Source organism: Trachurus japonicus, chromosome 21 (genome assembly GCF_045865225.1).
Source record: "Trachurus japonicus isolate A0001 chromosome 21, Traja_1.0".
Taxonomy (NCBI): Eukaryota; Metazoa; Chordata; class Actinopteri; order Carangiformes; family Carangidae; genus Trachurus; species Trachurus japonicus.
In genome coordinates, this window is record NC_140927.1 from 3,647,186 (window position 1) to 3,661,359 (window position 14,174).

Genomic DNA, 14,174 nt, shown 5'->3' on the forward strand with positions numbered 1-14,174 from the left:
GGGGAGGGGGGAATTCTGGGTTAATATGTTCAATAATAAAATGGAATGTATTTGATTTAATCTGTTGCATTTGAAAATCAATAAAAAGTTAATAATAAAAAAAAGACCTACCTTTTCAGCCTTGCTTTTAACTGATTCTTATTGTTTTTATTGTTATAAAACATTTTATTCAATTTATTTTATTTTTTATTTATTTATTCATTTATTATTATTATTATTATTATTATTATTATTATTATTATTATTATTATTATTATTATCTTTTTTATTCTATTTTAATTCATCCATTTTTATTCTATTTTATCCTACTACACCTGTCTATTTTACTTCTAGTGTCTTTCTCGTCTTCTCATCTTATCTATTTTACTTCATTTTATCTAGTGTTTTTCCCATTGCAAATGATTGAATGTAAGATAGCGTTTCCCCGATGTCAGTGTCCTAAAATAATTGTGTGAATGCATATATGTGTATGTGAATGTATGTGTGTCTCCCAATATGTGTTCCCTATGTCTCCCAATATGTGTTCCCTATGTTCCTTGTTTTTAATCATGTGAAGCACTTTGAGCTGCCCTGGGCATGAAAAGTGCTATGCAAATAAAGCCTGATTGATTGATCCTCATTAATAGGGAAGATCCAGTTTGATGTAAATATGAGTCTAACCTGAGGCATAATCTAGACTTTACCCACAATAGAGCTCCGGGAGCTGACGTCACGCTGACGTCACGCAGCCCCGAAACTGACAGCGACGCCATTTTGGCAGGAATCAGCAGATTTTCGTAGAGTAGATACAGGGGAGAGCCGGGTGCGGAACGAGAGTAACAAAGCGATTTTCTCCGAGCCCAAACAAGTTTTACATGTATAACTTTGTCAGCATGTAGTATGACCTAACAGAACTGCAAAACATATTGAGGATACGTCTTACTTTGACCGAGTTACGTTCAAGAACCAGCCGTTTTCAGTGACTCCAGCGTAATTTTTTTTCGATCGATCAGCTGTGTTTACCGTTTTAGGTGTCATAGTTATGATGGTTAGACGGATAAATTAGTCCTCTAACACACCCTAAAGCTTGACATGTCAGGGTTTTTCAGTATAGAAGCAACTAGGTTTAAGTGTCGGGAGTCACTGTGGGGAGTAACAGCTGTCATTTCATCCCTCTGCACATTGACAATGAGCCTGCCTGTCACTCTGTCGGTACCGCGATCACACTGTGTGTGTTACAGGATTAATTAAAACACACAACGTAACGTAAACAATGTGACTGTACATGTAGATAGTGCAGGAGGAGGGCAGACGTGGATCGGTGGACCAGGAGAACAGCTGCATAACATTTAGGCAGTAAAATGGAAGATTTTAAGCCGTCTGTTCACATGATCTCACTTTAATTCCAACACATTGGACTTAATATATATAAAAACTAAATAGATTAAATATTACCGACCCTTATAATGCCCCCGGAGTGCTTTTCAAAAGTATCTCCGGCCGCCGGCGGACGTCCCAGACCTGCAGTATGCGGACACAGCTAAGTTAGGCTACCTGATCAACTTTGCATCGCGCTGCTCTAAAAGCATACAAAAGCCTGGAGGGTTACACACAGACATGCAGTCTGGCTTTGTGATGAACGTCCAGCTGTGGAATCTACCAGCAGAAACCTGCTGTATCCTCACTAGAGGGGTAAGTGTCGTATCATCCCAGTTAATGCAGTGTAGCATGGCTAACGTTAGCTCGTAGCTGTCCGGGGTGCTATCGGGGTGCCGACCGGGAGCTCTCCCCGGTGCTGATCAGCCCGCGGCGGATGCGGCGGTGAGCTGCGACCGGCTCTGAGTCAGCTTGGACAGGCTGGAGGCGAAGGAGACTCACGGCTTATATGTGTTTGCCTCTTTCTTTTCTTTTTGTCACCGTCTTTCCTGCTTGTGTCATTTTGTGGAGCACAAAGAGCATAAAGCTGGCTTTTGTATGCTTGTAGAGTAGTTGATCAGGTAGCTGTGTCCGGATACTGCAGATCTAGGACGTCTTGTTCGGCAAAAATATTTTTGAAAAGCACCCCGGGGGCATTATAAGGGTCGGTAATATTTAATCCATTTAGTTTTTTTTATATTAAGTCCAATGTGTTGTGAATTAAAGTGAGATCATGTGAACTCAGACGGCTTCGGCGCTTACAGTCAATGCTTCAGAGCTGGCCAGTTTCCTGCCAAAATGGCCGCTTGAACGCTGGAGGTCACGTGGGGTCCGGAGCTCTATTCCATAAGCTCATCTTTGTATTTGTTCTGATTAGCCCTTTAACAGGCATTGTAACCGCGCGGTTGAGCTATATTCGCGGTCGAATTGCCATCATAAAACCTCGTCAAAACTATTCTTTGGTCATTTGCCCTCATTCCCCTCCTTGACTAGAGTGGCAATGTAGTAAAAAGACAGCCTTGTCAGAAAGTGCCGTCAAAACCGGAAGTTGATCGGTGACCGCGGCAACCAAAAGTTTTGTCCTCCCGTGAGAAGGAAAGTTGAGGTAAGAAAAAATCTTATCGTATTTCATGTTCCTAACACCCTAACGATTATATTTTTGTTGAATGGCAGAAACCTGACCATTAAATTAATCTTTGTGGTCTCCTTGAAAAAGTGTGTGACCGCTCGGTTGAGTTGCCCGTTTAGGGTAAATTTAAGCTAATGCTAACCCAGCAAAAGTGTAATCACTATTCCCCGTGCTAGATCACATTGTTTGTGTTTTACCTTCAGATCGGCATTATCTATAAAGCCATTTACTCTTTACATAATACAATCATACTAATATTACATAGTAAGAGAAATAATGAGCTAGTGCTCATTATTCCTGTCATATAGGCTAGATAATCCTTATTGAATAACACTGCATTGCATTGAATAGGCCTAGCCATACAGTTATCTAGAAACTACAAGCATTAAATTTTACAGTAGTAAATACTATATATGAGGCTGCAACTGGGGCTGGACTTACTTTATTCAGCACAGCAAATTATGATTTCACTTTCTTGTTTTCTGAGTAGGTTTGAATTGAGGGGATGTATCTAGAAACCCATTTGCTTATCCAGTAGCGCAGTCGTGACAATGATTTATTTTTATGACTGGATAAATATATAGCACTAAAGCTGATTATTATATCCTTCTTTTTCAGATCTCTACTCATATCTCTGCTGCTTGGACACCATGAATGTCTATTATACACACACCCCCCCTGATGCAGATATAGGCTACTGTACAGCTTGTGTTTGTGTTTTTATGGGAAACGTTATGGAATAATATGTTGTTGTTGTTGTTGTTTTCAATAAATTGATGAATTATATTTGCAAATTCTGCTGTCTATAATCATTTTATATGAAAAATCTTCAACTTCAGTTGCACAAATGAAAAAATTCCATTGATTCCTAATACCTGTTACATTGAGCCTAAAGTTACCCTTACTGGGCAACTCAACCGGCCGGTTGACTTGCATTTCTGCCATCTGATTGGGTCAACTGGAAAAAAAAAACTGAAAAGTTGCTAAATGTGGAGCCAGGAACACAATTTTACCAAAAAATAATTTTTTGAAAATGTATTTCTTAGTGTGCCTGTTAAAGGGTTAGTGGATGACCTGCTCTTCTCTCCTTTCACCCACGTGCCTATGTGTGTATGATGTAATCATGATGTCAAACTGTTTGTGTTTACCTGCCAGAGGAAGTAGAAGCAGAGTGTGATCTCAATAGGAGCAATCCAAATGCTGTTGAAATATACAACGAAATCCATGAGCTTCTGAGTGTCGGTGGAAACCAGATTAATGGTTTCTCCCAGAGTGCACTGCTGCCGCGCTTCACTGCTCATCACCAGACTCTGAGGGGTTCAGAGAATTGTATTTATGATCTTTTTCGCTGTTGTATCACCTGTCTGTGTGTCACCTACGTGTGTGTGACGTCACGTGTATGTGTTACCTTCCTGTAGACGAGGCCGCTCACAGCTGTCTTCAGTCTCATCCCCACCGTGAAGCAGTGGAACATGTACTGATGATTGAGGAGCGACTGCAGACATGAAAGCAGGAAGAGCAGCAAGGCGTACAAGAAGCCCTTCCACATGGCAGCATCTTTGTCCTGCATGAAGCCCAGCAGTGCACTGACAACAGCAAACAGACAACATCATTAACTACTGACACAAAACTAAGAAATTCATCAGTAAACATCCTCTGAACCCTCTGTCTCACCTGAGCACCTGTGGCACAGTGAACATGAAGACATCGTGGAGAATGAGACACAGTGTCCCACACAGGAAGTAAGGTCCAAACCTCTGTCCTAGAGCATGTATAAGGAAAAGGCTGTGGCCCCAGCCCTTGCTGTCTTTCTTCAACAGGTGAGTTTTTTCTGTTAATCCTGCAGAACCATCAGACTGGGACAGAGACCAGGATTGGGCAAAGGACCAGAACCGTGATGGTCCAGAAGCTGCAGGCTCCTCTCTACAAAGAATCAAAACATACTGAGATGATTCATCCTGGGGGTGGGGTCTGGGCTTAGTCCAGCATCACCAATCACACAGGTTTAATAGCAATGAAATTCTAATGCTCCTATTGCTCCTATTCCATTTTTTTATTGGGTGGAGTCTCATCTACACTCTTACTTTCACCAAAGCATAGATCTCTTAAACTGTTAAATTTAACAGTTTGACCTTCCTCTTGTGTTAGGGTCACCAGTGACCCGTTTTTAGGTTTTTAATGGATAAAAGTACTACCACATAAATTAGTTTGTTGCACCAAGGCTTTTTGACTTTGTCAAGAACCTCTATTTAAACAAAATAAAACATGTTTAAAAATTACTGACATTTGTAGTGTTATTTGTGGGTTATAAACAACAAAAACAATAATTAGAGTTGAAACCGAAATCATAACTGCAAAATCATTTTCATGGATAAGGAAACCTAACATAACCAAGAGATTAGAAAAAAAATGGGATAAATAATTGTTGTTAGTGTGTTTTATAGTTGATTTAAGACTTGGGTCAAAACCGAACCCAACACAAGAGATGGTAGCCGACAAGAGGAAGGTGAAATTTAAGTCAAGGGTTATACTGACACCAAAAATATATGTAAAAAAAACCAACATTTCCATGGATAAGGAAGCCTAACAATGTAACCAAGAGATGAAAAACAAAAAAAAAGTTTTTTAGTGAAGACATGGGTCAAAACTGACCCTAACACCCGATGGTAGCAGAAAGCTAACACAAGACGAAGGTTAACTGCTGCTGCCAAAATTAGCCAGTAAGCTGCTGTTAGCTCCTGCTAGCTTGAACAACAGCACTGGCAACTGCATGAAAAGGTGACATCATGGAATAAGGAGTGAGTTGTTATATAATAGTTGCTGTTATGAGTAGATTTTTAGTTTGGACAATCAGAAGGATTGATAGAGGAGGAGAACTTCTCAACCCAACCAACGTCCTCTGTAGAGGACGCAGTGTCTGACGAATTCTTGGGAGCCCTGTCCATATCCATGTCAAACGTCTCTTTCAAGAAGCCCCTCAAGATACCAGGTGTAGATGAGCTTCATTCCAAGAGGACAAAGGCTCTTGAGGGCTATCTTGGTTGACAAACTTATTCATTGGCATATGGAGGCTTGGATAGGTTGGGATTAGTGCACAGGTACAGTAGACCTGAGTGGCGGCTCCCATTTTCAAGAGGTGGACCAAATTCTCCTGATATCGCACTTCTCGGCCTCCAGGGTAACCCTCAGACTGTTGAATCTTAGGGTCAAGATGAGCACTGTGGATTCTGCCCTGGCTGTGGACTAGTGGAAATTTGACCTTGGTGAACTTGAGAGAACATGGGATTTTACCCATCTACAGTACATGAAGACAAGAGGTAGTGAGTGAATTCCTCAGTTGACATTGCTATGAGCCATCCAATGTTTTACTTTTAGTTTCTTGGTCTCTTGTTTTTCAGCAAGATGAGACATGTCATTGACAAACTGGTCAGGGGAAGGTATGGATAAATGGAAGACAACAACATTACAGATAAGAAACATATGAAAACATAGAAATGTTGACATGAGCCATACTGCAGCTGTTTCCTGTTCTGAGCCTGGAACTCTTCCAGGTCCTTCATAATCTGGATTGATGAGTCCTGATCCCGTAGTGACCATAGATCTCCAGCCTCCAGAGGGCACCGGTAACCCTGAAACACCAGCCTGACAGAAGGACAAAGTTGTCAATACTGTGTGGTTAAGATCGTTTTTTCATAAATACTCATGATTCCTATGGTGATTTTGATTTGTATGACCTCAGATCATTGCTCGGTGTTGGAATAAAATTTAGTTGTCATGTTTGTACCTGCTGAACCAGAAGAAGAAAAACTTTGAAAGAAATGAGGCATCTTCCTCTGGACATGGGTTCTAAGGAGAGAAAAGAATGTTTTACATAGAGACCATTGGATTTAATAAAATGTCTTTTAGTAATATCAATAAGATTTAATTACAACAAAGTAACTGACACTGAACTGAATACTTTTTTAAGTCAGTTCAGTCAAACTCAGCCAACAATCCCAGTACATTAGCTGATGTCAGATAATCTCACAAAGGCCCCTCTTTGATCTGGTTCTGTTGCCCTCACTACCTCAGCAGTTTGTTACCTGGATGTAGGTGTGCTTGTCAGAGAACGGTCGCCGGTCTGAGAAACAGCTGAGGACTAGTTCGACGAATTGGAGGGAAAAACAGATGAAGAACGCCGTGAAACGAACAGCATCTGATGAAAAGCCCTGAAAACACAAAGTGGAGGTTAAACACCACATTATCCACTGGATGATTTCTTCTATTAGATCAGATGCTTCCATTATGTAATTGACTGTGTTGCTATTGGTTGTGAAGCTGAATTTACTTCTTCTTACTTCTTTGTTAATGACTTTGGTTCAAAGAGGAACTATGCAGGATTTTCACCTTAACTCTGCTACATTTTTACCTTAATTAAACAGAACTGGAGTAATTGTGATGGTTAAATCAATGACTGTAACTTGTTCCAGGGCGAATGGAGGCTCTCTGCCTTCCACCTAGCGTCTCTTGTAACATCTCTTGTTTATGACAGATAGTAGGACTACACAAATATACACATCATAATGTGTATAGATACATAACGTTGTCTACCGCTCTACTGATTGCTTTCTAGCCGGCTTTGTGGAAAACAAATGCACATGGCCGGAGGAGGGTTAGCAAAACAGTGAAAAAGTGGACTTGCATAGTTCCCCTTTAAATGGAGTTCCAGGAACTGCTATGTGTAACTAGCAGCCTAATGTGAACTTTCTAAGAAACAACATGTCCAGACGAGAGTAAGTTTAGACACATCAATTTTCACATAGCTGTGAGACCTGCAGCTAGACAAGGTGACATTAGCGTACAGTCACTTCCTATAGTGTGACCAAGCTCAGTTCACCAGTATGAGCAGCAGGTTGTTCAAACCCCTCAATCTGTGTATTGTTCTTAAAATTTAACATTTGATGTTTCATTTCATGAAAATGCAAATCACTGATACCTGTTCAATTATCTGTTCAATGTAAACTTTCAGAGGAACAAGTGAGCAAAGAACCAGAAATGTCCAGAAGAAGAAGAGGAGGACGGACGAGCGAGTGCCCTTCAACCTCTCCACCTGGATCATAATGACGGCCAGAGCCTGAGGAGGAGAGGGGGAGGAGTCATTGCATATTGACTGATTAAATGAATGATTAGTGACCTAATGGAACAAATGATGGACAAACCTGTCGCCATGCCAGTAACTGTTCCATCATAACATACCAGAGTGAGGCTTCGGATCAGTGGACCCAGCAGGAGCAGCAGTTGGTGACGGATCTCCTCTTCTTTCTTTACTACAATGTAAAACATCTCCAAAAGACCAAAGGAAACCAGACTGAGACCCAGGAGCTTCAACAGAGACCAAAGAGACAAATGTCAGTCCACAGAGACCCAGGTGAGACAACAAGGTTCCATGTATGATTTCATCTGGAGGATATGTGTGAACCTCCTGAACTTTGATGATGATACCAGGCTGGATTTAGAGCTTAACAATAACGTTCTTACCGTTTTGCTGCAGCAGAGTTTGGACAGTGGAATGACACCTCTGTGTGGGCGGAGCAGCAGGTAGAGCAGGTAAAGAGGACAACAGGCCCACAGGTAAATACAGGGGAACCACACTAATACGGTGTGCTGGAAACACTGGGTCAGGTCTGGTTTGGAGGTGTACCAGGTGAGGTTCCAGTCCTGAAATCACATAGCACCTATGAAACTGATCCACATTTCTCAGTCTGGTCACAGTCCGAGTTAAATAATACTTCCCTCTCAGGTCTTGGGAATATTTGATGTTGCCTGAAACCAAGAGTCTGTCTTGTCCTACATCCCACCAACTCTCCACAGGTTGGCCAGCATCCCTCTGCTCTCATCCCAGTCAGCTTTAAAGGGATAGTTCACCCAAAATTCAAATTTCACTCATTATCTACTCACCCTCATGTCAACTAAGAGCTGTGAGAATGAGCTGAGAGTCCTCCGTTCCTTCTCTGAGTTACGGGGGGGTCCGCGCAGCAGTATTTGTCCATATAATGGTTGTCAATGGATACCAACTTTCTTCGTCCAAAAAGACACACCAAAAAACATCCAAAGACCTCCATACTGCTCGTCTGTAATGTCCCTCTTGTATTGAAGCCCCGACATGAGAAATTGTTCCGAAAAAAATTAAATAAGTCTATATTTTAAGCTTGTTTGTAGTGGAAGCTCCCAGTGTCTCGGTTCACTGCTCTTCCTGTGTCACTGACCGGCGGAACAATTTCTCATGTCGGGGCTTCAATACAAGAGGGACATTACAGACGAGCAGTATGGCGGTATTTGGATGTTTTTTGGTGTGTCTTTGTGGACGAAGAAAGTTGGTATCCATTGACAACCATTATATGGACAAATACTGCTGCATGGACCCCCCCGTAACTCAGAGAAGGGACGGAGGACTCTGAAAATTCTCACAGCTCTTAGTCGACATGAGGGTGAGTAGATAATGAGTGAAATTTGAATTTTGGGTGCACTATCCCTTTAAGATCCTCCTTTTCTCCTTTGTCTACTCTTCTCCAGTAGCTACCTGCAGAGGCGACTTCTGCTTGACACCTGGCTTCCAGTCTCCCTTTCCATTCTTCCTTTTGTTCTCACTGTTGCTCTCACCTGCTTCACTGTCCCTGCTGCTGAACTCCTCATACAAGATCTCATCAAAGAGAATAAGCCTGGCTTCAACTTGACCATGAAAAGGTCTCTGCAACTCAGTGATACACTCTGGGAGAATGTTTTTTGAGACAGGAAATTGGGGGTAATTTAAACAAACTGTATCATATCCAAACATACGTAAATGTAAATATTTTTGTTTTGTCATAAGCAGACATCCATGCAAAATAATAGAATTAAAAAACATGATATTTCAACAAATCTATTTGTGAGTAGAACTTTATCAAGTTTTAATTCTTGTATGAACAATCAATTATTTTACTGAACAACAAAAACATGAATGTTGAGTAAAATATCAACCCCCACCCCTCACTGCGTGCATGTGATGGAGGAATAGCATATAAGTGTACTTGCATTAAATCTGGTTGTTTTAGCCAAGATTATGCTACAATATATTTTCCCAAACTATATTTAAGTTTCCTGTTTAGGGTCAACCGTCAATGTTGTAAATTTCTGATTTATTCCAATTTATTCCTGTTTATTCCCATATATTCTCATTAATTCCCATGGAAAGTTTCCAACTTTGAAAATTCCTGGAATTTTGCAACCCTACTCCCAGCCATAACTAGCCTTTGAACACAGGGAAACATTGCAATCCAAACTCAAGTACAGTAAGAGAGTAAACTGACAGGTGATTGGACACAGGTAAATCACATTAGAACATGGTAGACAATCCCAAAGAAAAGAAAAAGAGCAATGGATGGAATTAAAACAAGGTGTCACACCGTCACACGCCATGTGATTCCAAAGTAAAACCAGTGTCCACATAAGTGAAACTTATTCCACTCAGAGTCAACAGAAGTAGTTGTGACAATCTGTTGAATCAAAGGTAATTCAATGAACAGTCAATAATCAATTTGTTTCCATATTTGTCATAGCTTTTCCATGAAGAGCACAGTAGTCATATATAACAAAGCACAAAGCTAAGGATCAGACAGGTTGCCCACTGTAGTCCTCATGCAAATTTAGGCCTCCCGTCTGCGCCATTAAATCCCTTGCTGGTATTTTTTTCCAAGAAATAATGATCCAATAAGGCTCAGGGCTCAACAAATGATTATCAGAGTTTAACCTCTCTCTCCAACTAGCCAGAAGACCATTACTGTAATGTGGGTCAGATCTGATCTGGTGTTAATTAGTTCACAATTGAATCAGTTTGTATCGGAGGTGAGTTTTTCTCTCCTCCCGTGTTTTTAAAGCAATGGGGGAGTACACAAGGGCAGGAACATGCTTTGTTATGACTCAGTACACTGACTTGTCTCAAAACAGGTCAGCTTCATTCTTTGTAATGTTCTTGTTAGAACTAAACCAAAAACTAGTATCTAATCAAAATTCTGTATGTGATCATCCCTGCTTAACCTCTATCCTTCCTCTGTCTGTTATTGAAGCCATCAGCTCATCTGATTCAGCTGCAGCTTCCATTCCATTGCCCATTGCCCCATTGTTACCCTGCTGACTCTCGGTTCTATACTGTAGTGTTTTGCTGGCAGCCAGATATGCCTTGCTGCACTGTACACGTGGTTGTTATATATTGTTAAAAGTTCTGTAAATTGACAATACAGGTGAGTAATAAAAAATTGAATAATCATGAATCAGAATGAGAAATCAGAAACAGATTTTTTTTTGCCAGGTCGTTATACCACTTAGTTGCATCTACGAGGAAATAAAAGGGATTTAAGTGTAAGTTTGAATGAACATTTCACCCTGGCTAATTCTAAATCCATGGACTGACCAGCTCCTGCAGATCTAATTCTTATTAGCTTCAAACAACCAAACACTCCACGAATATGTTCTAAAAATGCTTTATATTGATGTTCAGTAAATCTTAAACTCACCCACAGGGGGTCCAGACCGCTCACACTGCACAGATGTTCCATTTATACAACTCCTCTTCTGCTTTCCTTGGCAAAGTCTGAAACTTCTCAGTGTTTTAGTCAAAAATAAAGCAGAATCCACCATCTGAAGGTCTCTCTGCCTTCTCTCTCTACCCCACTCCCTCTTTCTCTCTCTGTTGTGAGGTGGACCTCTCTCTCTCTCTCTCTCTCTCTCTCTGATGTGAGGCAGACTTTGCTCTCTGTTTTTGTTCCTAATGAGTGAATGGGTTTAACTTTTTTTTTTCTTCATGCTGTTTTAATTGCCATTGTGTGTTTCGTCATGTTATTGTAGTACAAATGCAAGTTGTACTATTATAGCACGGATACTGAGTAATTGTAGTATTATGGGGTAGAGGTGGTGTGAACGTGAACCTGACATTGCAGAGAAACAGTTATTTATCAGGGTGGTGTTACAGTGATGCAGAACATACTGTATACTGATGTCAGCTCATCACATACACAGGCTTGTTTTTGCTATATCGTCAGGTCAGATGACCTGACTTGAAAATAATTATTAGTCACAATCTTTCAATTTCTTAATTTCTGACTTAAAAATAAATAAATAACTAAATAAAAATTACCAGTGTTTTTCATCTTAATTTCATCAGGTTTTTCTTCTCTCATGGTTATGTCCCCCTTGTAGTCCATGAGCCAGACCACCAATCGCAATCGAAAGGGTGGGCAAATTCTTGTTGCTATTTTATTATTCCTATATATGTCTAGATTATTAATTGGTATGATAACCTTCGCACAAGAGTAGCTTAACAATATTTATCATGCATTCACTATTTTGACCATAAAAATGCCATAACCAATTATGGCCATTCTCCGATGTTGCACATTTCATAATTTGTGTGCCACTACTGATGATTTAGAGCGCCTTTGCAGTTGCAGAAAGGCCCTGCAGATAATATTTGTTTGCACCACTAGTTGGCGCTAATTCCACTGGGTGCATGAGGGAGCGAGGGGGAAAATCGGCTTTAATACTGCTGTTAGCAGGAAGTAGCAGAGGACTTTTGTGAAATCACATTATACAGGGAACATTTTTAATGGTTTATACATACATCCAAGGTTAAGAAGGCTAAGATGTAGTGAGTAAAGATGACATTAACATTATAGCATATTACATCCATAGGTTTAGGGTTATTTAGGGGGAACTGGGGCATTGTTCATTAGGCTGACTGCAGAGAGGATGAAACTGTTCTTGTGGCGTGAGGTCCTGGTCCGGATGGACCGGAGCCTTTTGCCAGAGGGGAGGGGCTGGAAGAGTTTGTGTCCAGGGTAAGAGGGGTCAGCAGCTATTCTGGCTCTGGTCCTGGAGATGTACAGCTCTTGAAGAGATGGGAGGCTGCAGCCGATCACCCTCTGGGCAGAGTGAATGACACGCTGCAGTTAGGCCTTGTCTCTGGCTGTAGCTGCAGCACACCAGACTGACATGGAGGATGTGAGGATGGATTCAGTGGTGGCAGTGTAGAAGTTCACCAGCATCTTCACAGGGAGGTGAAACTTCTTCAGCTGCAGCAGGAAGTATAGCCTATCCTCTGCTGAGGCTTCTTGGTGAGGGAGCTGATGTTCTGCTCCCATTGGAGCTCCTGGGAGATGGTGGTGCCCAGGAAGAAGAAGGTGTCCAGATGTGCAGCTGTTGGTGTACAGGGAGAACAGCAGAGGAGAAAGGACGCAACCTTGGGGGGATCCAGTGCTGATGGTCCGGGTGTCAGAGACATGCTTCCCCAGCCTCACGAACTACCGTCTGTCAGTCAGGAAGTCCGTAATCCACCTGCACATGGAGTCAGGCACATTAAAGCAACATTGCGGAGTTTCAGCTCAGTGCTTCCACCATCTGGTTGAGAAGCGCTATCTTCTGGGGGGAAAAACGAAAACGAAACTTATCAGCGAGCGCATCCAGCGTTTATTCCCATTAATAAACGACAGTATTTCCCACATGTTTGCAAGGAGACTGTGTGGTGGGTTGTCGGGGGAGGGGGGGAGGGGGTGTGTGGGGTGGGGGGGCAGCGGCGGCGGCGGCAACAACGGCGACGACGAGCGGAGGAGAACCGTAGTTTCGCTTTTACCCACCACGTCTCCCCCTCGACGCAGAGGGGAGGGGGGAGGAGGGGGGGCGGTGTTTCGTACCCGTGCAGGGAAGTTTCATAGTGCAGTTTCAGCCGACGCGACCCTGCTCAGGCTGCGGCGGCAGCACCATTCATCCTATTAACCATTTTTCTACCATTGCAATGAGTCTGGAAACATTATTTTAAGGCCGAAAAACTCCGCAATGTTACTTTAAGCTGGGAGAGCTTGTCACGGAGCAGAGCTGGGATGATCGTATTGAAGGCAGAGCTGAAGTCCACAAACTGTACCCTGGCGTAGGATCCTGGGGAGTCCAGGTGCTAGTGGAGGGCCATGTTTACAGCATCATCTACAGAACTGTTGGCTCTGTAGGTGAACTGTAATGTCCTTAAGGTGGGTCAAGACGAGGCACTCAAAAGTCTTCATGACCACAGAAGTCAGAGCAACGGGTCTGTAGTCATTAAGGCCTGTGAGCCTTGTCTTTTTGGGAACTGGAACAATGGCTGAGGCCTTGAAGCAAGCTGGCACATGACAGTTCTCCAGTGAGGTGTTAAAAATGTGTGTGAACACCGGAGACAGCTGATTGGCTCAGTGCTTCAGGGTGGAGGGGGAGACTTATACCCCTTTCCCACTGGCCAAAAAACCCGTTTAAACCCACAAACGCACCGACCCGCGTCAACCCGGGACGTCTGTCTGACTACCCATTTCTCCGACCATACATTTCTTTATTTTTGAGTCCATTAGTCCGACCTCCCATTTCTCCGACTTAAGTAGCCCTAACCCTCAACCTTACCCTAAACCTAACCTTAACACTGTAGAATGGGTAGTCGGAGAAATGAGCCGTCAGACTTTTCAGTCGGACTGATGTATGCCCCCCCGTCGACCTGCGTCAAATGACTCGGCAAGCGACGCGGGTTAAAATCGCCTTCAATCGGCTCGGCTCTGATCGGCTTGCAGTGGGAACACCAGACCCGGCTCAACCCGCTAATTTATGTGATGACATTGGGCATTAC

General features: G+C 42.3%; 1 protein-coding gene across 1 annotated transcript in view; it reads right to left on the reverse strand.

Annotated features, from left to right (window-relative positions):
* The window catches only part of LOC146964669 (multidrug resistance-associated protein 1-like), a 57,632-nt gene that overhangs the window by 23,555 nt on the left and 19,903 nt on the right, over positions 1 to 14,174 (reverse strand). The window contains exons 2-11 of the mRNA XM_085764158.1: positions 9,084 to 9,271; positions 8,042 to 8,227; positions 7,760 to 7,885; positions 7,500 to 7,637; positions 6,607 to 6,732; positions 6,309 to 6,370; positions 6,038 to 6,166; positions 4,199 to 4,447; positions 3,933 to 4,110; positions 3,673 to 3,834 (exon numbers count right to left, since the gene is read on the reverse strand). Coding sequence (XP_085620284.1) covers positions 3,673 to 3,834; positions 3,933 to 4,110; positions 4,199 to 4,447; positions 6,038 to 6,166; positions 6,309 to 6,370; positions 6,607 to 6,732; positions 7,500 to 7,637; positions 7,760 to 7,885; positions 8,042 to 8,227; positions 9,084 to 9,271 — 1,544 coding nt within the window. The remainder of the gene's footprint in view (positions 1 to 3,672; positions 3,835 to 3,932; positions 4,111 to 4,198; positions 4,448 to 6,037; positions 6,167 to 6,308; positions 6,371 to 6,606; positions 6,733 to 7,499; positions 7,638 to 7,759; positions 7,886 to 8,041; positions 8,228 to 9,083; positions 9,272 to 14,174) is intronic.